This window comes from Camelus bactrianus, chromosome 17 (assembly GCF_048773025.1).
Source record: "Camelus bactrianus isolate YW-2024 breed Bactrian camel chromosome 17, ASM4877302v1, whole genome shotgun sequence".
In the NCBI taxonomy this organism is placed as follows: domain Eukaryota; kingdom Metazoa; phylum Chordata; class Mammalia; order Artiodactyla; family Camelidae; genus Camelus; species Camelus bactrianus.
Window position 1 is genome coordinate 38,981,156 of NC_133555.1, and position 26,780 is coordinate 39,007,935.

The 26,780-nt window shown below is 48.1% G+C and overlaps 2 protein-coding genes across 18 annotated transcripts in view; one reads left to right on the plus strand and one right to left on the minus strand.

Annotated features, from left to right (window-relative positions):
- Positions 1–16,202, plus strand: part of SEC22C (SEC22 homolog C, vesicle trafficking protein) — a 31,589-nt gene extending 15,387 nt beyond the window's left edge. For 13 of the 14 annotated variants that reach the window (XM_074345146.1, XM_010945891.3, XM_045509805.2 and 10 more), the window contains 6 exons: positions 2,066–2,229; positions 4,141–4,320; positions 6,458–6,576; positions 7,737–7,802; positions 9,496–9,692; positions 10,421–14,367. In XM_074345146.1, coding sequence (XP_074201247.1) covers positions 2,066–2,229; positions 4,141–4,320; positions 6,458–6,576; positions 7,737–7,802; positions 9,496–9,692; positions 10,421–10,427 — 733 coding nt within the window. In that variant the 3' untranslated portion in view covers positions 10,428–14,367. Of the gene's footprint in view, positions 1–2,065; positions 2,230–4,140; positions 4,321–6,457; positions 6,577–7,736; positions 7,803–9,495; positions 9,693–10,420; positions 14,368–14,765 lie in introns of those variants that run through there. The other variant, XR_012500056.1, reaches the window with a different exon arrangement.
- A 4,521-nt stretch (positions 16,203–20,723) lies between these two features.
- Positions 20,724–26,780, minus strand: part of VIPR1 (vasoactive intestinal peptide receptor 1) — a 34,761-nt gene continuing 28,704 nt past the window's right edge. For all 4 annotated transcript variants that reach the window (XM_045509798.2, XM_010945885.3, XM_010945887.3 and 1 more), the window contains 3 exons: positions 25,826–25,955; positions 25,551–25,592; positions 20,724–24,746 (listed from right to left, as the gene is read on the minus strand). In XM_045509798.2, coding sequence (XP_045365754.2) covers positions 24,555–24,746; positions 25,551–25,592; positions 25,826–25,955 — 364 coding nt within the window. In that variant the 3' untranslated portion in view covers positions 20,724–24,554. The remainder of the gene's footprint in view (positions 24,747–25,550; positions 25,593–25,825; positions 25,956–26,780) is intronic.

The following is a 26,780-nucleotide window of genomic DNA, read 5'->3' on the forward strand; positions in this document are numbered from 1 at the left end:
GTTATTTTTTGAAAGTAGAATGTAAAATGTTGCACCCATCTGTACTTGTACTTAAATAGTCACCATTATTTCCACAGAGGAAACTGGGGCTTTTGTCCTTACAGGTGAGCAGCACCACCACCTGTTATATAGCTACGGAGTCAAGTTATTTTCCTAGGGCCACCATAACAAATACCACAAACTACCTTAAAATGACAGAAATATTTTCTCTTGCAGTTCTGGAGGCCAGAAGTATGATACCAGGGTGTTGACAGGGCCGTGCTCTCTGAGGCTCTAAGAAGGACTCCTTCCCAAGCCTCTGTGACCTTCTGGTGGTGGCCAGCGTCCTTGTCACTAGTGTCATTACTCCAGTCTCTGCCTCCTTTGTTACTTGGCCTTTTCCCTCTGTCTCTGTGATCAAATTTCACACCAGTCATTGGGTGAAGGCCCACCCTAATGCATCATGACCTCATTTTATCTTGATTGCATCTGCAAAACCTGTTTCCAGATAAGGTCATACTCACAGGTACTGGGAGTTAAAACTCCAGTGTATCTTTTTGTGGGGGACACAGTTCACCCCACAAATAGGGGTCCTTTTTCATAGAAACACCTTCATCCTAGAGAGACTTCGGCCCTTTTGGAAAATTTTATATGAGGGGGCAATCATTCTTTTATTTAAAATTTTTTTGTCTTTTTTTTAATTAAAAATGTTTTTGTATAGAAACTGCCAACTACAAAAAGACGGTAGATCAGTATAACCTAAAAACCCTCCTGCCAGAAACACCCAGAAATGTGGATAAATAAATATAAAAAATTATATTAAATGTGTCACTGAGCTTGAAAGAAATCCCAAGGTACTAGAATTGAAGAGGGACCAGGGTATCATGGTGGTGAGTGTGAGAGCTGGTGCTGGGCTCTTGGGCCTGCCATCGTAGTAAAGTTGGGCTTGAGTTTCAGCACTGAAGAAAGGGGAGGCCCCAGGCTCGCAGGGTGAGGTGTCAGAACAGACCCCTGTGTAAATGAGGGATCCTTGCCAGGCTATAGCCCTAGTGGAATAATGGTAGGGGAGAAATTGTCTGCCCACCAACATGGGGTTGACTCATCTCTACTTGGCTCTGGATAAGAAGGAAAAATGAGATTTCACCAAAGAAACCGAAACCCTGCTCCTGTGTGTTGTGTAAGATTGAAGTTGGAGTTTATATTCCCCATGATCTAGGAATTCCCAGGCCTGGATTCAAGTATCAGTATTGGTTCCAGGTTGACGACACTGTGGGTTAGCTGGCCAGAGCAAACACACCACCGCTCTGGAGGATGTGTGCCTCTCTCAGGTCTGAGGGATTCTGACAGGAAGAAAAAAGAAGCTACACAGAGATAGCTCGCAGCCCAAAATGATAGAACACTAGTGGAGAGATTCCACAATTTTATAGTTAGGGGTAGACCCCGCAGACTGGAGGCTTAGAGTCCCCAGAGCTTGAAATGATGGCATGACAGTCTGAAAAAGAGAAGAAAAAGAAGAAAGAAAAAAATCCCTGCATTCATTTTATGAGACCAAAATCACCTTAAGACCACAATGAGATGAAGACAGTACAAGTAAGGAAAATTATAGGTCACTCTTACTTGGCATAGACACAAAAATCCTATTTAAAATAGTAAAGTAAATCCAACAGTTGTATGTATTCGAGTATGTAGGCACTCACAACCAAGAAGGTTTTATTTCAGGACACCAGGATGATGTAACGTTAGAAGCTCTACTGACGGAGATTAAGGAAAGAAAAAAGCATTTTCCTCAGTAGATGCAGAGAGGCCTGAGGCTACTTCCCCCAAATGGAGCATGCATCCCTCATGCATAAATAAGAGTGACCACACGTTGTCAGCGGCTCACACTGCTGTGCATCTTAGAGGAAGGATAGGAAAGGCACAGTCCCGGGCAGGTCTAGCTGAAGAGATGGTGTATGTGCAACAAACAGCTACGGGCTGTTCAAGGCCCAGCAAGCTCAGAGTTAATTAAGCAAGGTGGTGTCCAGGTGTGGAATGTGAGTACCGAGGTCTGTTCCCTGATGATGTAGATGGCACCTTTTTGTTCCAGTTTCTCTTCTTCGAGAGATGTGGCCTGCATGGCTATCTGCCACCGCCAGTGTCCGGCAGCCATGGCCTTCTGCTTCCTGGAGACCTTATGGTGGGAATTCACAGCTTCCTATGACACTACCTGCATTGGCCTAGCCTCCAGGCCGTATGCCTTTCTTGAATTCGGTTTGTAATCTTTCGTATTTATTGTTCTCTCATGGCATTGTGTATGTAGAATTTACATTTTGGATTTGGCTTTGGCTTTGACCATCAGGGAAAACCACTGGAGGGGCAGTAATGTGTCACTGGAGAACAGCCTTGTACCATGAGATTTCATAGCAACAAACATAGCCTGAAAGCTTAGAGGTTCAACACTCTGGCTTTTCATCTCTTCAGAGCCTAGGGGCAGGGTGGGAGGAATGGCGAAACATGTATTGGTTATTCTGGAGCAAAGGTCAGCAAACTGTGAGCTGAGGGCCCGTTTTTGTAAATAAAGTAGAACACAGCTGTGTTCATTTTATTTCAGGCTGTTTTTTGCCCTTCCCTGTCGGAGGTGAGCAGTTGTGACAGAGACCATCTGGGGCCTAGAAGCCTAAAACATTGACTCTCTGGCACTTGGAGAACAGTTTACCAACCTGAACCTCTGCTCTCAAGCAGTGTTGCTCAGGGGTGGTACGGAGACTCATTCTCCCAGCGTGAGGGACGTACAGAAAGCGAGAATAAGTGCTTAGAAATTCTTACAGTAGTTTGACACTCTGGGGATTTTTTTTTGTTATATTTTACCAAAATATCCACCTGCAACCATTTGGAAATAAGAAAAAAACTGGTCCTGTGCTCAGAACTTTGAGAAGCACTGCTCTGGAAGAGGACACTCCTTTTCTGGGCCCTGCCAGAGAGGCCGTGTAGAGGCTGAGGGCTTTGGAACCCAGTGTGACAATTACAGCATTTGCATTGTTCCTCTCAGGTGTGATTCCAGTCATTTTGAGCTCTTGGAGAGCAGGAGCAGAGGTGGGAATTGGGGGCCACTCTCTGGTCTTGGAGTAAATTGCCATGGTCCCTGGGATGCTCTTGAACGAGGGGCTGGTAGCGTTTGGTATTAAGGATCAGGTGCAGGGCCTGCCACTTATGCCTCCTGGGAGCTGCTGCTCACATCCCCTCATGCAGTCTATGGCTGGCCCATTAGGGATGGGGCCAGCACCCTCTTTGATGTCACTTGAAGGTACTGGGAACCCCCTGGTACGTCTCTCCCCACCCCTCCAGTACACCTGTGACGTAGACCATGAGTTCTGCACTGGGTCTCCCTAGTCCAGAGCTGCTCTCAAGCCCCACTTCTCCCAAAGAGAGCAGGCTGTCCCCAGGCAGACGACAGCTGCAACATCCCCTGGCTGTCATTTGATTGGCAGCTGGTGGACCTGTGTTTTTCTCTCCCCTCATCTCTGCATGTGCCTTCCTTCCAAAGTGGTGGGCGTGGTATGACAGGAACCCCTTCCCAGCATCACATTTACTTGTTATTCAGTGAGAGTAGAATATAAGTAAAAGTATGTGGATACTAGAATTATAAATGATTTTGCTTCACCAGTGTGTATGAAACTTCATTTAAAATATTTATTAAACTTGGTAATGGATTAATACTAATGTAAATAAAAGAGTTAAAACCAATGCCTTTCAAATGTATGATCCTGGTTTGTACAATTTACTCACATTCATTTGTAATTTCTTATCTCAGACACCTTTTCTTAAGATAATCAGGTTAAGAATAACTGTCTAGATTTCTCAAGCTTAGAAATATTCTGTGAATAGCCTCGGATTGTACTATGAGTCATGTCTGAGCTAGGACTCAAGCCCCTGTCCCTGACTGCCTTGGCACTGAGATTCTGACAGACAGACTGTCACATTTTAATTATTCTCCTCTGAAAGGTTGATGAGACTGGTCACGGTGTGCCCTAATCATTTGACCTCTGTGTAGAGCTCGGCACTCTGATTCAGGATCTGGCTGACTTACTAGCTTGCCTAGAAACGTAAACCTCACTGTTCACGTACTGTCTTATACCATTACTGTGATGAAAACACTCAGCTTGGGCTGCTTTCTTTTTGCAGACGGCATCATTCAGAAAGTGAAGTGGCATTTTAACTATGTAAGTTCCACCCAGATGGAGAGCAGCTTAGAGAGAATTCAGGAGGAACTCAAGTTCCAGCCCCCGGTGGTTCTCTCTCTGGAGGACACAGATGTGGCTAACGGGGTGGTGAACGGTCACCCACGGGTGACCTTGGAGCCTGGTAAGTGGCCTGCTGCTCTTTTATGTTGATGAAGATGAGGTGATAGTGTGTGTTTCACGTGCACATTGATTGTTTTACTAGGAGGGGCTTGGGGCCCGGGGGGCAGCGTATAAAATATGTGGGGGAAAACATGGACTGATCTTGTTTCCAGGTGGTAATAAAAAGCTTGACTGTTGTGACAGTGAGTTGATCTGAGGAGAGGCAGCCCTTCTGATGAGATGCAAGACAAGAATGACTTGGCAGGGTGTTGTTCTTAACCAGGGTGAAATCTGCATGTTTAAATGTTATAAAGGAGATTTTCATTCTCTTTTGCTGGAAGTCCCTTTACTGAACTGTACAGATTTGTACATATTCCTCCTTTCCCCTTTGACAGTAAGTCCTTATCTCATCACTTAGGAAACATTGCATATCTCCAGGGAGAAACCCCTGCCCTTCTTGAAGGAGGAGCGGGGCTCTAGGGATGCGAGTGGGCAGGGGCCAGAGCCAGGGCTTCTAGAGCTCTCATTGCCTGGTTCTCTGTGCGACCTGGGGACATCCCTCTATGCATTTCCGAGTCCTCTGAGGAATGCGGTGTTAATGAACATGCTCACAGTTACTTAATCTGGCGGTAACACCGGTCGCTCCTCAATGCCTGGCACGTAACAAAGCATGCTTTTTTGCATTCCTTGTTTATAATTACACACAGTTAAACCAATGTCTGATTAAGGTGGATATTTACATTCTAAGAATTCTGTAATGGTGTTAAGAGCTGCATCCTTCTCTGAAAGACAGAGCTGTCTACACTATAACAGTCTAATAATTACTTTGTTTTAACAGTTTTATACTAAACTCCCTACTTGAATTTTAAAAGTGATATATTAAAAATGTTGACATTTTTGGCTTAACTTTGTGTTTTGACTTGACTTATTTCAACTAGTAAATTCCTGGACTGGTTTTTATGCCATTCAGTCAGTTGTTATGATTTACATTGGGATTGAACTTAACTTTTGTGGAAGACTGGGTAATTGAGCCCCAAGTTTCTCCTTTGCCATATCTGAAGACAGGGTAACTTTGTGATTTCTGTTTTGTTTTTTAACTACATATCAAATCCAGAAAGTGTCACCTTGCCTGTCTTTCTAGGACGTTTTACTGTGGTTTGACTCCCCCTATTCTCCTGAGGCTAGAATCTTTACAGGTAGCATGTTCTGTTCTAACAGGAACTTTGAATTGCTCAGTGGAAACTCTAACACACTAACAGTAGGCATCAGTTGGGTTGTGGCTAGACATTTGTGTGTGTGTATGCGTATGTGGGAAATGTAAGGACCAGAAAGGATGACTTAGACAGAGCAAAGCAAGAGAATAGGGGGGATACCATTTAATTGAGTGAACCAGAATCAAGTTCAGAGTTATCTTTAAAGAGAGGATGATCATTTGTTCTAATTAAGAGTTCCAGAAACAGCTTATAGCTGAAATAATCAATATTTCCCTCCTCTTCCCAATTATTTTGGAACTTAGAAGATTGCATTTGCTGTCAATTGCTCTAGAAGCAATGTGACACCGACTATTGTCCTTGTCAGAAAAAGAGTGGAACATTTTACAAGCTGAGGGTTGAGGTGTGTAATAGAAATGTTTCAGAATTTGACAACCAATTTACAACTAAAGCCCTAAATTGCTTTAAATCAGGATTTCTTGACCTAAGCCCTGTTGACATTTTGTACTGGGTACTTCTTTGTTGTGGGGGCTGTCTTGTGCATTGCAGGATGTTTAGAAGCATTCGTGGCCCAGTGGGGACAACCCAGAATGTCTCTAGACGTTACCAAATGTCCACTGAGGGGCCACATCGTCTCAGGCTGAGAACCACTGCTTTAAATAGGAAGGAAATGAAGCACTTGAAAGACCTGTGCTTGCTCAGAGAAGGGCCTCTTTCTGGAAGAAAGTCACCTCGGATCCCCAAATCCATTCTGTCCTTCATTTCTTGCCTCTTCCTTCCTCTAACTACAGCTGCTTTTAAAATTAGTATGTTTGTAATTGCGTGTTTAACATAATAAGCCTATCGTTAGTGGAGGGCTAGTTAATGTCTTTGTTTATTTTTCTTTCATATAGAAATTATTTTCACTAGACACGTCTCTCTCTTTTTTTTTTTTTTTTTCATTTGAAGCTCCTAATTTCCGAATGGAACCAGTGACGGCCCTGGGTGTCCTCTCCCTTATCCTCAACATCATGTGTGCTGCTCTGAACCTCATTCGTGGAATTCACCTCGCAGAACATTCTTTACAGGTAACCTCTTCTAGACAGTTTAAGCTGAAAGACACACGATGGAAGAAATAAATATATATTCTTTGTAAGGTTACTATGCACTAAATTTTAAAAATTCAAGTAAAATTTTTATTTCTAATCTTAGTCTTTATAGTAAGTTGAACAAATAAGAAACTTGCTTTTTTGTGTCTACTTTCCTAAGAAGCCGAAGGGGTCTGCTGGGATATTGGTGAGAAATGGACAACTTGCTACGAGGACATTAGGCCACCCTGTGGTCCCAGAGACCCCAGGAGTCCCTCCAGGGGCTGGATTGTTCATCCAGGGTGAGAGTTGGACTCTCAGACTTTAAGATTCAGGCTCTTTTTCCTCCAGGAAGACTTATCTCATACTCTGATTTATGTCATGCAAATACCAGCCTTCCAGTGTGTTGGTCTAAAGAACTTTATCAGTACGAAGTTGATTTGCCAACCTGCTCATCTCAAAGCAACTTCCTGTATCAGTGCTTTTTAAATAGTATTTTTAAATTTTGAAGTATTTCAAACACTTAAAGAAAAGTATAGAACCATTATGAACATGAACAGATAGATGTTACTTTTAAAAATGGAGTCATAATGCTCACACCCCTGCGAGCACTGATTAAAGTCTGAAGTGCGGCTGAGGTTGGGGCTTACGGAGAGCGAGCTGGCTGGAGATTGGCAGCAGGCTTGTGCTGTGAGTGGTGACTGCCTGTTTCCACAGCCCGTCTTAGGCCAGTGTGTGGTGTGGGTCCCACCCCTATTATTTGTGATTACCCATAAGCACATACTTACCAAGCACTGGAACAAGTGCTTGGTTAAGGCATAGTCCCCACTTCGGGGCTCAAAGCAGAACGTGGTGACATCACTAAGGAGGTGGCAGTACCTGGGGGTGGGAGGAATTAGAGAAAGCTTAGCACTGACAGATGAGTAGTATTTTGAGAGGTGGCAGGGTCGTGGGACAGGAGGGCGCCCTGTGTGACCAGGCCTTTCAGAAGGATTTCATGTCACCCTCTGTTCTGGTATGTGAACGAGGACCTGTTTTCACTGAGCTCAGGATTTTGTACCGTCAACCATCCAGACCCAATGAAGAGTAAAGTGTTTCATGTCATAGTGTTTCCTTTCTTCTAAACACTCCTTTTCTTGTGTTCCTCTTATTTCTTTTAGGTTGCACATGAAGAAATTGGAAATATTCTGGCTTTTCTTATTCCTTTTGTAGCCTGCATTTTCCAGGTGGGTGAAACATTGATGTTTTAGTGAGTGGGTTAAACCCATGGCCTTATTTTGTTCTCCGATGGAACCATCAACAAGTTTCTCGATCCTGCTTTTGGTCCACCAACGCCTTGGTTCAGATCATGACCAGTAACAGCCCTTAGTGGGTCCATTTCTGTCTGAAGCTGTCATTTTACAGAGAAAAGACCCTTGGACTCAGAAAGGGAAAGCCACCTGCCCTAGGCCACAGGGGCCTTGACAGTGCAGGACAGAAACCAGGAATTTGGACTTGACTCCCAAGAAGCGAGCAAGGAGAAGTGGTGGGGATTAGGTTGGGCCTGACCAGTGTGAGGCAGGGTCTCGCCTCGTGATTACTATCAAGGGAGTCCAAATACAGAAATATCCCTCTGCAGAAGTGACACTTATGTATGCGTGTTTTTTTTCCAAACACAGCACTGGGTAAAAGATTTGTAGTTTTTAATAGTCATACTGTCTGAGTCAAATCTGTGCTTAGGAAATTTAACAAAAATTATAACACTAACTAAAGCACTTTGATTTTTAGTTAGTTATTTTCAAATAAGCTGTACATCTAAAGAGTAAGATAAAAAGGAGATATGACTCCCCTATAGGCAGAGTTAATTCTAGTAAAAACCTGACTCTCTTTCCTCATCCTCCACATGGGCTAGGATTTTGGTACCTTTGCTGCATGTTTAAGCTGCTTCTTCATCCTTTTTTTTTTTAATTAAAATTTCTGTTCTCAGGACACTTCCTTTCTCTTCCACATATGTCCCTAGATGGCTTGTTTTTAAGAATTACCTGATTGTGCAGAAAGAAGTTTTCAACCCGAGATTGAAAAATGCACTCATTTTTTAGAAAACAAGTCTCCAAAACCTTGGGTGTTGCCAAGAGGAGTTTCCTGGAGCCTGCATTTGAGGGCTGCAGGGATTTTGCAGTACCACCTTCCTTCCCTCAACTGCAGCCTCACTTGGATAGCTCTTTCAGCAGGAAACTCTCTCCCCACCACTGTAGCTTGAGCTTTTGTCAAATTGCTCTGTGTTTTGAGGGTGTGGATTTTTTTTTTTTTAAATATGGAACCAAAAACCATTTCCACCTTTTGCAGAACAAGAATGGCCTCTTCCTGTGTGGTAGCCCCACATGAAATATCAGTCCCTCTGCCCACTGTGAGACTCTTCCCTGACTCACAGGTGTTTTTGAAGGTGTACTGAGAAGGCTGTCTAGGGAACAGTGGTCCCCGGTGTAGTTGTAACTCAGGAAGAACTAAGAGGAAAAGCACGGCTTCTCTCACTGGCTTTCCCACCTATTATGACTGCCCTGAAGGGAAGACTTGTTTGGAGGCCAGGCACTCTTGTGAGGGTGTCCCAGCCTGGCTGTCTGCCCTCACCTGCACCTCTTCTTTCTCTGCAGCCTAGCCTGGGCGTTTGTCTGTGTTTCTTAAATTCCTTCAAGAGTGCTGTGTTCTAGCTCCTCCTGTGACATCTATTTCACTTCTCTTGTCTCTTCCAAATCCCCACTTTCATCCAGTGATTAGCAGCAGCTGATCCAGTGAGTCCAGGCTTCACTGTAGTGAACTGAGTTTCATAACTAACGTGTGTGAGAGGACACTGCAGGGCGGGTGCAGTAAGTGAGCCTTGCGCCTGACCTTGTGGCCACTTGCTTATCTCTGATTGGACTTCCTCTTCTGGTGTCATTTCAGTGTTACTTGTACCTGTTCTACAGTCCCGCCAGGACTACGAAGGTGGTGCTGATGCTGCTCTTTATTTGCCTGGGCAACGTGTACCTGCATGGGCTGAGGAACCTCTGGCAAATCCTTTTCCACATAGGAGTGGCTTTTCTGTCTTCATATCAGATACTGACGAGGCAGCTTCAGGAGAAGCAGGCTGACTGTGGAGTGTGAGGATGATGTTACGGGAAGAAGGGGTCCTTAGACTTTCTTACCAGGGTGATCTGTGTTTTGCTTTTTTGCTTCTCAACTTCACCTCAAGTTTCCATCCTTGAAGCTTCTTTCGACCAAAGGGTACTGATCCCAAGAACTGGGGATGTTAAAACAGGTGCGGTTGAAGGCATCAGCTGAAGGCATGAACCCAGTTCCGGTTTTGTGCTGAGCATTACTGCAGAATCTCCAGTTCAGCACCTTTACTTCAGACGGCGAAATCTGGGGGCTCATCCACAAAGAGCATTGTTGGAAGATCAAAATGGAATTATTTTGGTCTTTTAAATTGAGTGATGCAATAAACAACTAGATTAAATAACACTAGCTTTAGTAATTGGCAGTTGTCTCTGAGGAACCATTTAAAAATCTGTATCAGCTTTTCAGTCTAAATGTGACTTGGTTAGTTTTTTTAGAGGGTTAGTACAGGGTGAATTAAAAACTTTAAAAAGTGGTTTATAACTATAAGCTAGATAAATTTTGTTTACATTTTTTGATAACTTAGGTCTGATATGATACCTTAAGAATATTTAAATATATTTTGGATATAAATTGAATTTATCATCATCTAGGGTCAGGACACACTTAAGCTGCGAAAATGGCTAAGAAAGCTGAGTGTATTTAACTTACATATAACCTTTTATGGTGGTGGGACTGTGGGGGTACAGAAATGTTTTGTATTTATTTGCAGGGTATAGCTGAACATTTTAAAAATTAATTGAGTAACAAGTGCTACTGGATCATAAACTTATAAGCAAGAGCAAAAAGGAGAATTTCAGGATTCCTTGCTGCCAGCCACAGACTGGAATAGGTGAGTCATGCAGATCCACACAGACATTTCACATCACAGGTGGGACAGGCTGCTGTCATCAGCTTTGTACATGGTAGCCAAGTGCCTGTCAATTGAATGATGTTGTTTAGTACTTGACCCTGTGTGCTTGTTCTCGGAAGACCTCCCAAATCATTTACTCCTCTGCACCTTTCCCAGTCTTCTTAATTAGATTAAGGGCCTCATTTTTTTTTATGAGTAAGAGTGAATTGTGTGTTAGCTTTTTTTCAAAGCTGTATAAAGATGTAATTAACCCTGTGCTCTGAAAAGTTACTTTGCTTTTTCTCATTGTCAATGTTGACTGATAATAGTTTTCCAAAATCTAGATCTTAATGTGATCCCTTTGGTCTCTGGAAATTTCAACCTGGGTTGTCCAGTACCATTCAGGAGGCCACTTGGGGAGTTTGTCTTTTGGATTGTTCTTGGTAGAAGTCTGGAATCTGAATAGCTCCACCACAGTTGCATGGAGTACTTTGGGTTGAGTTATATGGTCTTGATAAATAAAAAAATCCTATTTTGGCAGTTGTTAAAAGTCAAAAACCATTGCGAGAGTTAGTGAGTCAATTGGGAAAGTAAGGATGCCATTTTAGGGAATTCAGTTGTGCTTGGTCATTGCTAGTGGTGTATTGTTCTTAAGCCACCTTGGTGTCACTTTAAAAAAAAACACAAGTTCATGTGACTAGGAACTGTGTTGGGAAAATGTTGCCATGGTAATTTTATTTTCTTACAATAGAATGTCCTATTTTTAATCAGACAATATGTGAAAGCTATATTGGCAAATCCTCAGATGTAAACTTCAGAGTTGCCTCTCCACTGATTTTGCATCTGCTTAATTTTCTGCGTAGCCAGCAGGTGAATTTTCAGGCTTTCTGGGACGTAATTTTGAAGAGATGGTGAAATAGAATGGGAAGCTAAGGAGGGGAGACAAATCTTTTTATATTAGAAGCACACACACAAATCTTTAAAAGGTGGTTAGAACAGCTTACAAATGTATTGTTTTCTTTTTGAGCCCATGTGCTTTTGGTGTTGCCTGGTAGCCCTGTACCCCAGATGCTCTGGGGTCTGAACCTGTGATCCACATTCAGCAAGGAGTGAAGAACAATCCTTGCAGAGGAGCCCCTCCTGCCCTAATGGAGAGGTTATCCACACATGGCTGAATGTGGTCTTAATCAATTGACATCTATACGGGGCTTGAGATTTACTTTTGCAAACAAAAGGGAAAAAAAGATGCACTCAACAAAATAATGAGCACATAAACATTATCTAACTGAAATCCAGCTAAGAGACATCTCAGCTCACTGGAGGAAGAGGCTAATGATAGGAAAGGCATTCTGGAGATTTGATCCAAGGGAAATCTCAGGATCAGGGTTGACTTGGTTCACGCCTGGAGTTTTGTAGGCACCAGTGTCATCTTTGACCCCACATTACAGAAGTTACCCTCACTGCACCGTGGACCTTTGTTTTAGCTGTTCTAGCACGTTTGTTTTCTCAGTGGTTAAATGCTCCCCACCCAACCGACCTCATAGGGCTAGATCTGGAAATAGATGAAACAGTGTTGGAAAAACCTTAACAGTGCCTTCTGGTATCACATGCCACAAGATCTTGAGCATCAGAGTGTGTAATGTCCCATCTGCTGTGTCCGGGCAGTAATGTGGCTCTCGGGCCTGGTTTCCCAACCAAAGGGCTAAATCCCAAAGGGTTCTCCTTCCACAAGAATGCTAGGAGGGAACAGCTAGACTCTGCTTTTCCTTCCTCAGATAGCCATACTGTGCCAGGTGCCATGCTTGGGTTTCTTTTCCTGGGTCAGGACAGTTGCGGGCATATTTGGGGTGAGACTTCTCTTTACTAGAGGCCCCACTGCCTGCAGCAGGAGGAAGGAGGACAAGGGCTCCTGGTTTTGCTTCTCCAGCTTGCATCCCTTTGATCTGTGAATCAAGGCCCAACATTTTAAAGTTCTTCAAGGGGTAGGGGAAAGGGTGTTGGAAGGAGAGCTGAAGCTGGAACATTTAACATCATTTCTGTCAACCTCACCTTGAACTCCCTGTTATTTCACTAGGTGCCCCTATTCAGGTCTCCCCTGCCTCTTTCCACCTCCCCCCCCCCCCCCCCCCGCTACTCTGGTCCTGGAAACGGAGGCTGAAATTGGAGTCTCTGGAGAGACAGAAAGCCACCTTTAATTGTCACTGATAGGGTGGGTCCAGAAGCTTCCGAGAGGGAGCGGATACTGAGGCCCAGCCCTCTCCCTCATGTACCCATAGGAGCTCCAGCACACAGCCAGGCTGGCTCTTTGGGGTGCAGGAGGCAGGGGAGAGGCGGGGAGTTGAGCTGGGGGCTGGCTGTCTGCTGAAAGACAGCAGTTGCTCCTTGACATGTGGGGGCTGCTGTTTGATATTCCTGGAAGGAGTCGACCGCTTGTAACATGCAGGACAGGCAGCCCTCAGAGAACCCACCGCTCCCACAGGGCAGCGCAGGTGAGGATCGGCTGACAGGCCAGCAGGGGAAGTTTACGGCCACCAGATGTGGCGCAGACCCCTGTTCCGACGTTGCTCACATTCCAAGTATACGTATACTCCTGCCCAGGTACAGGGAAGCCCTATGCCTGCACCATGAGCGTTAATAATTGGGGGAAAAGAGAGTAGATGGCCCTTGAGAGATGAGGTGGGGAAGGGGCCCCGGTCAGCTGGCGTGAGGCCTGGAGGTCGGCTCTTCCACGTGGTCTGACCCCACAGTGGGCAAGTCGCCGCCTGTCGGCCCCAGCACCCTTCTCTGGGAGGTGGTGGTCATGTCAGCCGGCTCCCCTGCCTGGCGAGCTGTCGGGAGTGTAAAAGCAGTAGTGGAGGGAGTGCCTGGTGCATCCACCTTTCATGTGCAGGAGAAGAAAGGCTTTGCGTTTGTTCACCCAGTATGTGCAGATTCTGCATGCTTTAGGTAGCACCGCACAGCACGTCTTCTGGCCTTTCCTGAAAGAGGGCCTTTATGGTACTGTGGTGTAAATGGTCTCGTGCTTTCACTCCAGAAAGGTTGTGGCCTCTCTTCCTTCCCCTGGATCGGCCTCCTGCCTTCCAGGCACAGAGCCCTTGATACCAGTGGCATGGGGTCCTCCGGGATCCAGAGAGGCAGGTTTTCCTGGTTGGACCAAACCTTATGGCTTGTTTCTGACCCAGATGAGGAGAGCACTGATTCTCCCATCTTGGAGCAGTGGTGTCAAACTTCTGTTGCTGGGGAAACATCATTGGCAGAGAGCCTGTGGAAAAGGCCTGTCAGTAAATCTGGGAATGGCCGGATATGGAAACATCTGCCCGTGTGTACCAATGGCAGAGCTGGTGCCCACAAGCGTCTTTTATCTAAGGCAAAATTATCAAATCCATTCTGTTCCTCGACCCTGTTCTTGATACATATGACCGTCTTTAACCTTTCTATGGTGCTGGCATTGTTTCAGAAGCGTTATTTAATGAATTATTCATAGGATGTGACCCCTCCCCAGGATCCTATTTTGTTGAATGGACTTCTCTATTAAGGGCATAAAAGATTGAGGCTTATTTAGCCAGGGAAAAACCATTTCCTTCGTGTATTCATTTTGAATGCTTGCTGTCCACATCATACAAGCTTCTTACTGATTTCATGCAATAACAAAGATCTATTTTGAGTAAACAATGAGTGTGTTTTAACAAACTTTCACACAGTAGTAAATCTTAAACTTGTGTTAATGTAGGTAAAGAATGTTGTATAGCCATTTATATACTATGTATATATAAGTCAAATGAGGTGGCTTCAGAATGGGAGGAGAATAAATCTAAGGTGCTTATTAACTTGCGTGTTTGTACTTATACGTGAAAAAATTCTGAGTTATGGGTCCATTTTCCTAGATGGGGTGATGTGGGCCTGGCACAATGGAGGCGGTTGTGTTGAGGGAAGTGAAATTCAGGTCCTCTTGTCCAGTGAAGTCTAGGCAGGTGCAAGGGCTCAAATAGTCTTCAGCATCAATCCCCAGACTCTGGAATGCAGTCGCGGTTCCAGGGAAGACCAAGATGGAATGTTGGAAAAGCCAAAATGGCAATTGCAGTGCTGCCCTGGGGGCTGGGAGGACTGCATTCCCTGCAGGCTCTGCTCCTGCCCGGCTGTGTGCCCCTGGGCAGGTTATTTTCCCTGCTCCAGCCTCAGCTTCCGTCTGTACCCTGAAGGTGATGTAAGTTTTCGTCTCTTTCAGAAAATGGCCACCAGGGGGCGCGTCGTCAGGTTCCCAGCCCAGGGACTGTGCTGTTTTGCCCGGTCGTTCCTAATAAAATTCCCAGAAAGGAAATAAATGCACCAACCTCTGCTGACCGTGCTCTAACCACACATGGGTAAAGGCACACTCCAAGCATCTCTCCACTGTCTGTCCTGAATGAAGATCTTTTGGAGGAGGGCAAAGGCTTCCAAAATAAATGTCTTAATTATTGAGTTCTGGGATTTGGGAGTTGGAAGAGCCTGTAGGTGCCATCTGATTCAAGTGGGGAAGCTAAGGCCTATCCTAGGCAGCCAGGGACAGTGTAGCCCAGAGCTCCGTCCCCTGGGCTGAGAACAAGGTGCCATCTACCACTTGGCAGCACCCACAAAGAATAAAAAGGGATCTTGGCCCTTGAAGAGCACCCTTTCTGTGGCAGGAGGGCTGGGTGCCAGTTCAGGCTGATGAATTGCCTTCCTTTTTCTCGGGCTCTACCCATGTGGGGCCTGTAGGGCCAGGTAGTAGAAGTGCCTGGCTCGGGTAGCACCAGCAGAGGAGTGAGGCTCAGAGAGGAAGGGGTCCCGCCTGAGTGCACTTGGCTCTGCTGAGTCAGCTCTAAGACATTGCTGGATCAGATGTGCAGAGTAAAAACTATGCAGTTCCTTGGAGAACATGAAGGAGAATGTCTGTGACCTGGGATGGAAAAGTGCTTCTTAAACAAAAACATCACAGGCACAATCCTTAAGGCAAAATGATTGATGAATTTGATGCCATACAAATAAGGATTTCATGGGCAAAGTTAAAAGAATGGAAGAAGACACTTACAACGTCTGAAACCAATAAGGGATGAATATACAAGCAATTCCTTAAACCATCAAGAAAGACAGCAACTTCAGTAGGAAAACAAGCAGACAATTTGCAGAAGAGAAACCTCAGAAAGCTAATAAGCATATGAAGATATTGAAAATCATTAGAAATACAGTGAAATACACATTAAAACAATAGTAAGGTATCACCTTACGCCTATTAGTTTGGCAAAACTTAGAAAGCTAAGTGGCACCAAGTACTGGAGACAGTGTTGGGGTAGAGGACTTCGTGCACAGCCCATCTGAAGAGCAGTGCTGCTGTTGTGGGCTGAACTGTGTCCTCCCCAGATTAATATGTTGAAGTCCTACCCTCTAGTACCTCAAAATGGGACTGTATTTGGAGATAGGGTCTTTAAAGAGGTGATTAAGGTAAAAAATGAAAAGGTCATATGGATGGGCCCAAATCCGATATGACTGGTGTCCTTTTGAGAAGAGATTAGGACACAGAGGGGAAAGTGGCCATCTGCAAGCCAGGAAGAGAGGACTGAGAAGAAACTATCCCTACTGACATCTTGATCTCCAATTTCTAGCCTCCAGAGATGTGAGAAAATAAATTTGTTCTTTCATCCACCCAGACTGTGGTGCTTTGTCATGGCGGCCCTAGCAAACACAGCTGCCTGCCCAGATTTAGTGTGCACACACCTTATGACGTGGAAACTTCACTCCTGCTTAGATATTCCCTGGAAATTCTTACGCAGATCCTTAAGGGGATATGTGTGAAGAGAAGTGTTTACTGAAGCATTAATTGTGTTGGCAGAAAGCAGTCTGTGTGTCTACCATGGACAGATAAAGTGTGCAGGCTCACTGTGGAGCAGCAGGCAGGAGGCAGAAGTACCAGATTTAGATGTCACGGAGCAGCATGGATGGGTCTTCTAAACGTAGAACTGAGTGAAAAATAGCATTTATACGATCAGAAACATATACGCACAAAATGATAAAATATCTTGTAAGCACACATTCCAAAAGATACTTGTTAAATTAATTTGAATGGTTGCCTACAAGGGGACAGGAGCTTGGGGATTAGGTATGGAGATAATACGGAATTTAAAAAAAAAGGAAAAGAAAAAGAGGGCTGGCTAGAGCCAACAGCCAGTTCTGAGAGCCTTGGGAGAACCAGGGGGCCTGCATTGCCCCTGAAGATCTTTCCCTGCATGCCCAGCCCTGGCTGGACTTGAGGAGTCTGAGAGGGTCTGCCTCTGAGGGCCTCCAAAGCTGCACCTACTGCCAGAGAGTCCAATGGGTGATGGGGTTGGGGGACTGAAGTCAAGGCCAGGGGCTGTAATGGGCAGGGGCTTCTGGGACCCATGGTGTGGGGAGGGGAGAAAGCAGGAAGGGGCTGCAAGAGGGAATGCAGATGGGTGGGAGCTGGCTCTGGCCACTGGGGACTCTATCCTTCCCAGATTTAGGCCGTCTGACCAGTAGTTTCCTGGCGGAGATTCTTTCCCACGTGCAGCACTCAGCTGCAGGGCTCTCGGGGACAAAGAGTACACAGCTGCGGGCGGACAGAGGTGCACCCAAGGCCAGGTCTTCCACCCCAGAAATAGCTTTCTGGCCACAGAGCCAGTTGTGTGCATCTGGGGAAGTGAACTGGAGGGAGATGAGGCTGGGAGGCATGAAGGCAACCAGGACCATTATTGCCCTGAGGGGTTGTTCCAGGCACATGTTCTGAAGCCCCAGGGGTGGGAGCCAGGGCCAGAATGAGGATGGACTTTCTCACAGAGCTGTCCAGCAGGGCTGGGGGAGGCAGCGAGCGTTCCATCATGAAGGTGTACAAGCAGAGATGAGATGTATCAGATGGGACCTTAGAGCATGCTGTCCCCATCTCAAAGACATCGTCTCATCCGGGAAGCTGGTGTCCGCGGGGACATCTGCCTATCTCCCAGAGTGCCTCCTGTGGTGTCCATCCCACGGGGTGCGCCAGACTCCAGTTGCAGGAAACAGCCTGTGCCAGCACCCATTTGAAGAGTAAATATTAGTCTTTTCAAGAGCTGCCTGTTCTCTGTCACTTGGCATAGAGGACACTGAGCTGGGGGTGGGGGGACCTCTTGGCCCCAAGCCCAGGAGTCTGTGGGCCCAGGTCACTGCTGCATTGTAGCCCCAGGGAACCACCCTCACCAAGTCCGGGCAGGCATCCTCTCCTGGTGACTTCGACAAGCAGTGGTCTCTGGAGCCCCTACCTAAGGGAGGTCTGGATGGCACAGAGGCCCCAAGCCCTAGGACGTGGTTCTCACATACTGTCCATGCTGCTCCTGCAGAGGCAGGGAACTGGATGTTTTGACCTGGACCTCAAGGTCTCTGGGCCCCAGTTCTGACGTATATGGTTTAAAATCCTCTGATTACCAGGAAAGGGGAATGACCTGTCCCTGCTCCACTGTCACCCCGTGGGGAGACATCCTCCAACCACCCCAACCAACAGAGCACCCCTTACCCTAGTCCACCTTCCTGCCTTCTTTCTTCTATAATCTTACTCATTTATTATCAATTTTTTCATTAGAGGATCAGCTCCGGGAGGGCAGGGCCTCTGCTGTGGTCACTGCTGCTTTGACATGTGCACCCAGTCAGTTCTCAGTAACTATCTGCTGAACGAATACAGTGACATTAATACTTTGAAATTGTTAAACTAAAATAATTCTCAGCCCCTAAACCCTGAAATTGGACTCTGAAGCCCCTCCACCATCACAACTGGGGAAGGGTGGGGATAGGTGAACCTGTTTTGGGGAGAAGGGAGGATAGAGGCAGAGGGAGGAAAGCACTGCTCCCCCCCCTCCCCCAGTGGAGGAGTGGTGGGAAGAGGAGGAGACGCATCTCTCGGACATGGGTCCAGGTCTCATCCTCTGGGATGAAATCTTGAACAGAAACTGAAAGCTGAAGATGGAAGGGGCAGGTATCCCACTCTGCGTTGAAAGACAGCCCCTCTAGGCAGCCTGTGGGCCTCAGATGGCCCTGCTGGGTAAAAATGGTGGAGCTACAGACTTGATGGCAAGAAGGTCGGAGTGTGCCCCTTCTGGCAAGCCTTCCTCAGCTCCCAGAGGCCTGGAAGTGTCCAGAAGTCCCTGTGTGCCCCATGGAGCATGGAGAATGTGGCTGAGTTGGGACTGGTGGGCCTGTATTGGCACCGCCATGGCCAGTGGTTTGGTGAGGGCAGCTCACCCCCAAGGCTAGATGGAGGCACGGCTGAGACTGGAGGAGCCAGAGTGAACCCAGGTGGAGCCCTGGCCAAGAGAACAGGCTACGAGCTCATGAGCTGCGAGCACGCAGCCACCAAGATCCTAAAAGAAGAGACTAGCCTAGCTCTGTGCCAGGTTCCTCCTCTCTGCCTCCAGGAGGCCACCTGTACTGGACAGTCTGCCTTGGATCCTCTGCACCTACATTTGCCAGCTCCTGCAGGAATGACAGGACCGTTCCCCATCTCAGATGTACCACACAGCTCTCACTTTCTACCCTAGTCCCTCTGGCGTCATGGTGTGTGATACCTGCTGGGACGCACTGACATGCAGGCCCATCACCCCTGGAAGTCTGAGGGCGTTGCCATGGGCATACCTCGAGCCCCAGGTGGTGGAGGCCAGTGGCTACTGCTCTCCTGTCCCTCAAGAGGACTATCCGGAGGTATGTTCTGCCCTCTCCTCGGTGAACATGAGTTCCTGTTGGCAGAGCAGCGACCAGCTCAGTAACTCACTTGGATTTTGGCTTTCTCTATTTCCCTGTGTCACACTTCTCTGTCCCTTCTTCCTGTTTCCTGGTGGCAGGCTCTGCTTTCTGGGGACTCAGGCCTCAAGGCCACTTGAACATCTGTGCTAAAATTGTCTATAGGAATTCGGCCTCCCTCTCCAGCCTCTTCATATGCCCCATGCTGTGGGGGCTAGAAGACTAAAGATTACCTTTCCCAGACCCCCTTGCTGCCGGAGATCTGGGTGCAACTGAGAGGGAAGTGCCGGTCAGAGTTGGGTGGTGGAAGGGAGATGGAGGCCACTCTTCCTGCAGTGCAGTGGCTGCTGAGTGGGATCTGGCAGACGTGAGCTTTTGCAGCCACAGGACATTGTGTTCTTTCCACTTCCTTGTCACCAGCTTAATGGCTGTTCATTAAGGACATTGGCAATAATTTCCTACAAGGTGGCAGCTAGGGTGGTGTGACCATGAAGCTAGGTGTGCCCTAGCTTCTGTTTCTCCAAACCTTTATAGGTTTAATTTCCTATGTTCAGTCTCTTTCTGCACAAAAGACCTAGAGTGTTTTCTGTTTCCTTCCCTAAATTATGACTGCACTATGACGACCAGACTCAGGTGGAGGAAATCTGAAAGGTCCCATACTTACCCAAAGAGCTGTCCAAAAGGAGATTGAGAGTCAGTCTCTTGGCTGCCTACTCAACAGCTGTCCTCCCTTATCAGATGAATCCTTCTTCCTTATCAAAGCAACCTCCTTCTGGAAGCCTGGTTCTCTCTTGCAGCCAGGGCTTGGGTACGTGACCTAGTCCTGGCCAAGGAGCCTGAGGAAAGTGCACAGAAGGCGGGTTCTGGGATAGCTTATCTTCCTGACAAAAGGAGACAGACAGGAAGCAATCTCCCCACTGCCAGAGAATGGGGTTCTGTGAGAACATGATGCCTGGGGCAGCAGCAGCCATCTTGCAATCAGGAAGGGATAAGTCTGCAGACAAAAGTCAACATACTGAGGATGGCAGAGGGGACAGGTAGAAACCACTTAGGTCTGTGTTGACATTGTTGAGCTGCTGAATTAACCCTGGAGCTCCCTACTTCTAGTGGGCATCACCATGGTAGGACCCCTCCCCTCTGGGGCACGTAGAGGCTGGTTCAGAGTCTTCAGAGTTTTTTCCATGCCAACATCATGGGCTCAGAGATGCTAGGACCTCTGGGAGCTGGGCACGGACTAGGGTGAGGCAAGTGAGGCATTGTCCTTGGATGCAAAATTTAAGGGGGTTGCAAAAAACTCAGTAGGTAATCAGGGAAAGGGTATATAGCTCAGTGGTAGAGTGCATGCTTAGCATGCACGAGGTCCTGGGTTCAGTCCCCAGTACCTCTGTTTAAAAATAAATAAATAAACCTAATTATCAGCGCCCCCCCCAAAAAAAAACTCAGCCGGTAATCAGGATAAAGAATATTTTAATGTAATATTGTAAAAAAGCAAACCTATTGTAAAAATACAAAATGAATAAAAAATACCTGGATTTCAAAATAAAGACAATAGGGAGAGTATAGCTCAGTGGTAGTGTGTGTGCTTAGCATGCACGAGGTCCTGGATTCAATCCCCAGTACCTCCATTAAAATAAATAAACAAAACCTAATTTACCTGCCCCCAATAAAAAATGATTTATTTATAAAAAAGATAATTAAAATGAAGACAGTAAAGATTCAGGGCCACCAACTTGTTCTACTTTGCTGTTTACACACAGGGCAAACCCATGACACCTGTGACAGTTCATATAATGAGGCAGGTTCTGGGACTGAGAACCGGATTCAAAGCTGGGCTATACCAATGACTTGCTGGCAATCCCAAGCAAGTTCCTTCTCTTCTCTGGACTTTATTTGTCGTGCATGGGGGATGAGGCATTGCCAGGATGGCCTCCTGACTCATCCCCATGACTTCAGAGGTTACTCTCCCTCTTCCTGAAAGGCTGCGTCTCCAGGGCCGTCGACTCTTGGCTATTAATATCTCGGCCATCCCTGGCCTGATCAGGGTGTTTAATGACTGCCAGCTGTGTCTCTGGCCCCCTCCCCCAGGAGAGATAAGAGCAGTTCCTGTTCCCACAAAGGCGGGGGTGGTGGGCAGGTCATTGCTCATTAAAACAGGCCCTGGGCAAGTGGTGGGAATGTAGGCACTGACAACTCCTCACCCAACCTGGCCCTGCCTGCCAGCTGGAGATGCCAGGAGATACAGACTCCCTGGACACCCCAGAGGCGGCCCTGGTCTCCCTACCTCCTGCCGGCCCTGTCTCTTTAGGTCCTGATTCCAACAGCCTTAGGGCTTCTCCCCAGATGTCCCACAGACACTACCTTCAGCGTGTCCCTAACCAAGCCCTCCCTCACCTGGATGATGGACTGGGAGCTTTCCCTCTGCCTTCTCCTGGGGCCCTTCTCAGCAGCCACAGTGGCCTGTCCCAAACCCACCCTCATTCCCTTGGCCTCATTTAACAAGTCCCCACTGGGTTCCTGCTGCCAAGGGCCCCCAGCATCTGCTGACCCAGATTCAGGTGTCCCTGTCATCTCTCATGCCCCTTTGGGATATGGAGACTTCTACCAAGTCCTCAGGGACAAGCCTTCACCCAGGAAGACGCACCTTATCCATTCTGCAGGCAGTCTACTCACCTCAGAGTGGCAAGAATCATCCATATGGTGGCGGCATGGTGGGGGGCACTTTGTCTTCCCAGAGGGGAGGCCACCTGAGTTAACTGGGCTTTGCCCTCAGGTCCTGGGGTCAGGCTTGGTCAAGGGCCAGGGCCTAGCCTGTGGGCAACCAGAGGTCTGGTTCTACCTGGGCCACAGCTGGGGCTGGTGCAGGGATCACTGTGCCACAAGGACAGGAGCCTTGGTCTGAGGGCCAGGTTCTGTCTCCCTAATTCCAGGCTGTCTCTGGGGTCATCAGTCCTTTGTCCTCACCACCTCCTGGCCCTTGTATCTTGCTCTGAAATGGAGCTGAGGAGAGAGGCCTGCCCTCTGTGTCATCAGATGCTTGGGTCCCTAAGGCCAACCGTGATGAAGTCCTTGAGGCAGCCACCAGGTGGCGATAGAGATGAGCTGGTCTGGTGGGACAGTGCCCTACAAGGCAGGAGAGGGAGCTGGAGAGAAGAGGGGGTGCAGGAGAAATTCAGCTCTTGGTCACCTCTACTCTGCTCCCAACCTGCAGGCCTCGGACAGTGTCTCAGCTTCTCCCCATTCCTGAATGCCCTCCACCCTTCCTGAGGGGCTTTTCATCTCCTGCTACCTCCCAGGCAGGGCCCCATTTCTGTCCTCCATTCTTTTGTCCCTGTCTGGGTCTCTCTATGTTTTATTCACTTTCCACCCTCCTGGCTGATAACTTTGCTTCTCTCCCTAGACGTAACTCACTAATGGTGGGATTTCAGGCATGGTGATGGATGGGCTGGGTCCAGGCGGGAAGTTTGCAGGGAGGGAAACCCAGGGAGGTCAGCTGGAGCAGTGGCTCTGAAGACTGTCTTGCTGACTGACATCATCGTCTTCACCCTCCAGCCTCAGTGTCTAAACCTGTTTACTAGCCATATTGTCTCTATTTTGGTGACATTTGTTCTGTCCTCCATCTACCTCCTCTTGGCTGAACCCTGGATGGTGGCACCCTGGTCATCTCACACCCCATGTGCTCCTTGGGTGCAGGTACCCACATGTAACCATTTCTGGGGTTGCACACAACTCTGTTGGCTGTTTTGTCTTGATCCAAGAGTAGAACTGTCTCTTCTTGCTTGGATTTAGGGGGTAGGGAGACACTATGAGGACAGGGTATAACTTCACCACACTCAGAGGACAGAGGGTACCACTCAACAAGATGTGAGTTGAAAGCCCTTAGAACTGTGTTTTTCACATGGAAGCCAGAGGGGTGATGGTGTCTGGCTCCAGTGGTGTTTTGGACCAGTCTTCCTCAGAATACGGGTAGATGGCTGCAAGCTGGAGGCTGGTTTCCATGTTAACCCACATGGGAACAGCAACCACTAGGAAAACCAGTCAGTCCGACCCAGTGTTTATTGTTGCACAAGCCTGTTTGCAGTCCCGAGGGGATCTTCTGGCTGGGGTGTGGGTAGGGAGCTGTGTGGCCACAAAGGTGCAGTCAGACACAGGACATGACCACCAGGCTCTTGTCCAGATGATGCATGGACCAGAGGACTCTTCAGCCACACTCCCGGGAGGGTGGGGTGGGGATGGGGTTGTGGGGGTGGTGGTAATAATAATATCAGTGGTGATACAAATAACCAAGAGGATCCAGCTTGTTACAGTATATAAAAGTAGTTAGAGACTGTGCTTTCACTTTCCCATCAGCAAGATCTGAGTTCAAATCCTGTCTGCGTGATAAGGTGAGGTACCTGCTCGCTGTGAGGCTCACTTTCCTGATCTGTGAAATAGGGATGGTAGTTCCCACCTTGCTGGGTTGATATGAGGATTAAGGAGTCCATGAGTGCACACCTCTGAGCCTGCTTCTAATAGTTGGCACGTAGGTGGGCAGCCAAGGGCAGTTCCCACAGCCCAGAGAGATGGGTAGGGCTGGTGGCAGTCTCCTCAAATTGCTGCAGCCGTCCCGGGACCACTCCACTTCAGCAGGGACTGTGGAGATAGCTGCCCTCCTCTAACTAAAATTCCCTGTTACAACTGGGCCTGGCATCTGCCAGAGGCAGAAAAACTCTTTCATCTCGATTTGCTGGCTGCTGTGAGGAGGCATTCCAGGCAGGGACTGCATCTTTGGAGAGATGCCCGAATGATGATGCTTAACCCAAAGGAACTTGGCAGCAATGGTAGAGCTTCAGGCACTGTCGAGGTGGTGGTGGCAGGTAACCTTTCCAGGCAAGACCTTTGTGCCCTCAGATCACATCATGTTCCCACGTGCATTGTCTGGGGATGGGCGGTTGCCTTCCTCAGATGGATCATGAGCTACCAGGGGGTGGAGTCAGGTGAGGGTATGCAGATTTCTTGCCCTTGATTGGCAAAGGGGGCATTTAGCGGGTGGAATCTGAAGACTGAGCTCCACTCCACGTCTTCCAGGTAGGAGCTCTCGGTGCTCCTTCATCTATGCACCCTCCTTTCCCCAGGCCGGCACAAGGGCAGCGTTCTCTGGGGGAGTCTGGACAGTGATCTGGGGGCCTGGGCAGCCTCTGAGCCTGGAACTGACCTTGCCCGGTCAGGCCTTTGTCCCCGGTGCCGCGCGGGGTGTATGGGTGTGGGCGGGAAGGGCCGCCCTGTGCCCCTGGGCTCCTGGTGGTCAGACCAGGGAGACTTCGGCCTGGAAGCTGGAGGAGCGGCGCGTGCCAGGGCTGACGCGGGTCAGCATAGAGACTTGCGTGCTGCACGTGGCCCCGTTGCTGCCTCCAGATGGTTGCTGGTATTTGGGATCCCAGCCCAGGACACCCTGCAGGTGCCAGCGCCGCCACTTCCGCCGCAGCTCTGCCTGCACCTGGGAGAAGGGAGGGTGGTCAGACCCGCCCCTAGGAAGCCTGCACAGCTGATTGGGCTGCACCCCATTTAGGGTGGGAGCCAACCAGTCATGTCCTCTTGGAGAGTCTATTTTGAGAGACTGGACGCTACCTTGGCCTGTGCAGAGTTGGGACCTCCTAGAAGCCAGGTCAAATCAAGGGACTGGAGTTGGGGGAGGCGAGAGCCAGAGAGGATCAACGAATGCAGTCCCGAGAGGGAGAGAGAGGGATGCTGCCTGGAGGGGGCTGAAACCCATTTTCTGATCCCTGCCCTCTAGCTCACTTAAGCTCATCCAGGTAGATTTCTGTGTTTAGTAAGCAGGGCTCCACAGTGACTCAACCTCCACTTGCTGCCTCCACCCATCCCCACACACTCTCCACACAGCACTTCTCAAACTCTGATGTGCACATGAATCCCTGAGGTTTTCTTGTTTGTTTGTTTGTTGGGGGTGGGGGGTTAGGTTTATTTATTTAACGTTAATGGAGGTACTGGAGACTGAACCCAGGACCTCAAGCACACTAGGCATGCACTCTACCTCTGGGCTATACCCTCCTTCCCTGAGGTTTTCTTAAAAAGCAGATGCAAAGTCAGAGGCCTGGGGTGGGCCCAGAAATCAGCATTTTAAACAAGGTCGTAGGTGCCATCACTGATGTACTAGTCTGAGGACCACACTTGGAGTAGCAAAGTTTGACCCTTCTTTGCTCTGCACATCCCATCAGTGTTTCTGGACATTGGGGCTACCAGAGTTCTGTTCCCTGGCCTCCAAGGTCTGGGAGGGGCTTACCTCGCCATTGAGGAAGCAGTAGAGGACGGCAACCACAAAACCCTGGAGAGGAAGGGAGCAGGAGAGGTGAGGTAGGCAGACCCTGGGAGCCCCCAGCCCTCCCCCCCCCCCCCCGCTGTGTTCCCCTGGTTAAGCAAAAGGCTAAGCACACAGTAGGTTTTTAATCAATACTTATTACGATAAAAAGATTGGAGTCCAGTGGCAAGGGGCCAAGACCCCAGGTGAATTCCTGTAAAGCCCAGAGAAGAACGCAGCCTTAAGGTGACAGGTCATACCTGGAAAGACCCCACGACGAGCTCAAAGACCATTTTCACTTCAGCCTTAAAGTTGTCGGGAAAGAAGGCGAACATGATGTAGTGCACTCCAAACAGGGGGATCAGCAGAAGGGTGGACTTGGCGAGCCTCCTGGGGACAGGGGAGGGGCAGGCAGTGGGTATAGGTGTGACACGTGTGGACATGTGGGGCACAAACGGGAACAATGACCAGATGTGTGAGGATGCACTGTTGGTCCCGATAAGTACTATGTCCGCATCTGTTTTTGTTGCCTGTCTGCAATGCTTATGTCCTGTCTTGCCCCACAGCCGTCTTTGCCTGGACGGGAGCATGAGAGAGAGGGAGAAACCCCCCTATTTTCACTTTCTGATGGACAGTATAAAGGAGGGCCAGTGCTGACCCCCAAGGATGATGTGTGATAGTGGTATTTCAGGCTCTGTGGCCAATAATGAGGATATGTTCTCGAGCAACAGGAGATCCTGGCTTCCCCTCCCCTGGTCTCAGTTTCTCCAGTCTATACAGTGGAATAAGTGTATGCTCAACAGGGTCAAGTAACAGAAGTGGGGCCCACTGTAAACTCAGAAGTGCTTTGGGTGCTATAAAGTGCAATGGGCTCACGAGAGACCAATTCTCCACCGGGAAGGAAGGCATCTGGGAAGGAAGTCTTTGTGTTTGGGCTGCTGACCACTTGCCCAGGGCCTCTTGGGAAGATGGTGGGTTTGTGCCTGGTCACCAAGGATGACTCAGGGTCAACTAACACAGCCTTCTTTGGCTTCTCTGCTGTGTCCATTTCCCTAGGAAATGCCACCTTTTCCAGGATTGCATCCCTTCCCCTGCCACCCCCCTCCACCTCCCCACACGAATACTCCCAGCATTCTTTGAAGGACCAGCTCCTCCTTCACTGGCCTTGTGTGCTCAGCAGTGTCCACAGTCACTCTAAATGACTCACCCCCTCTC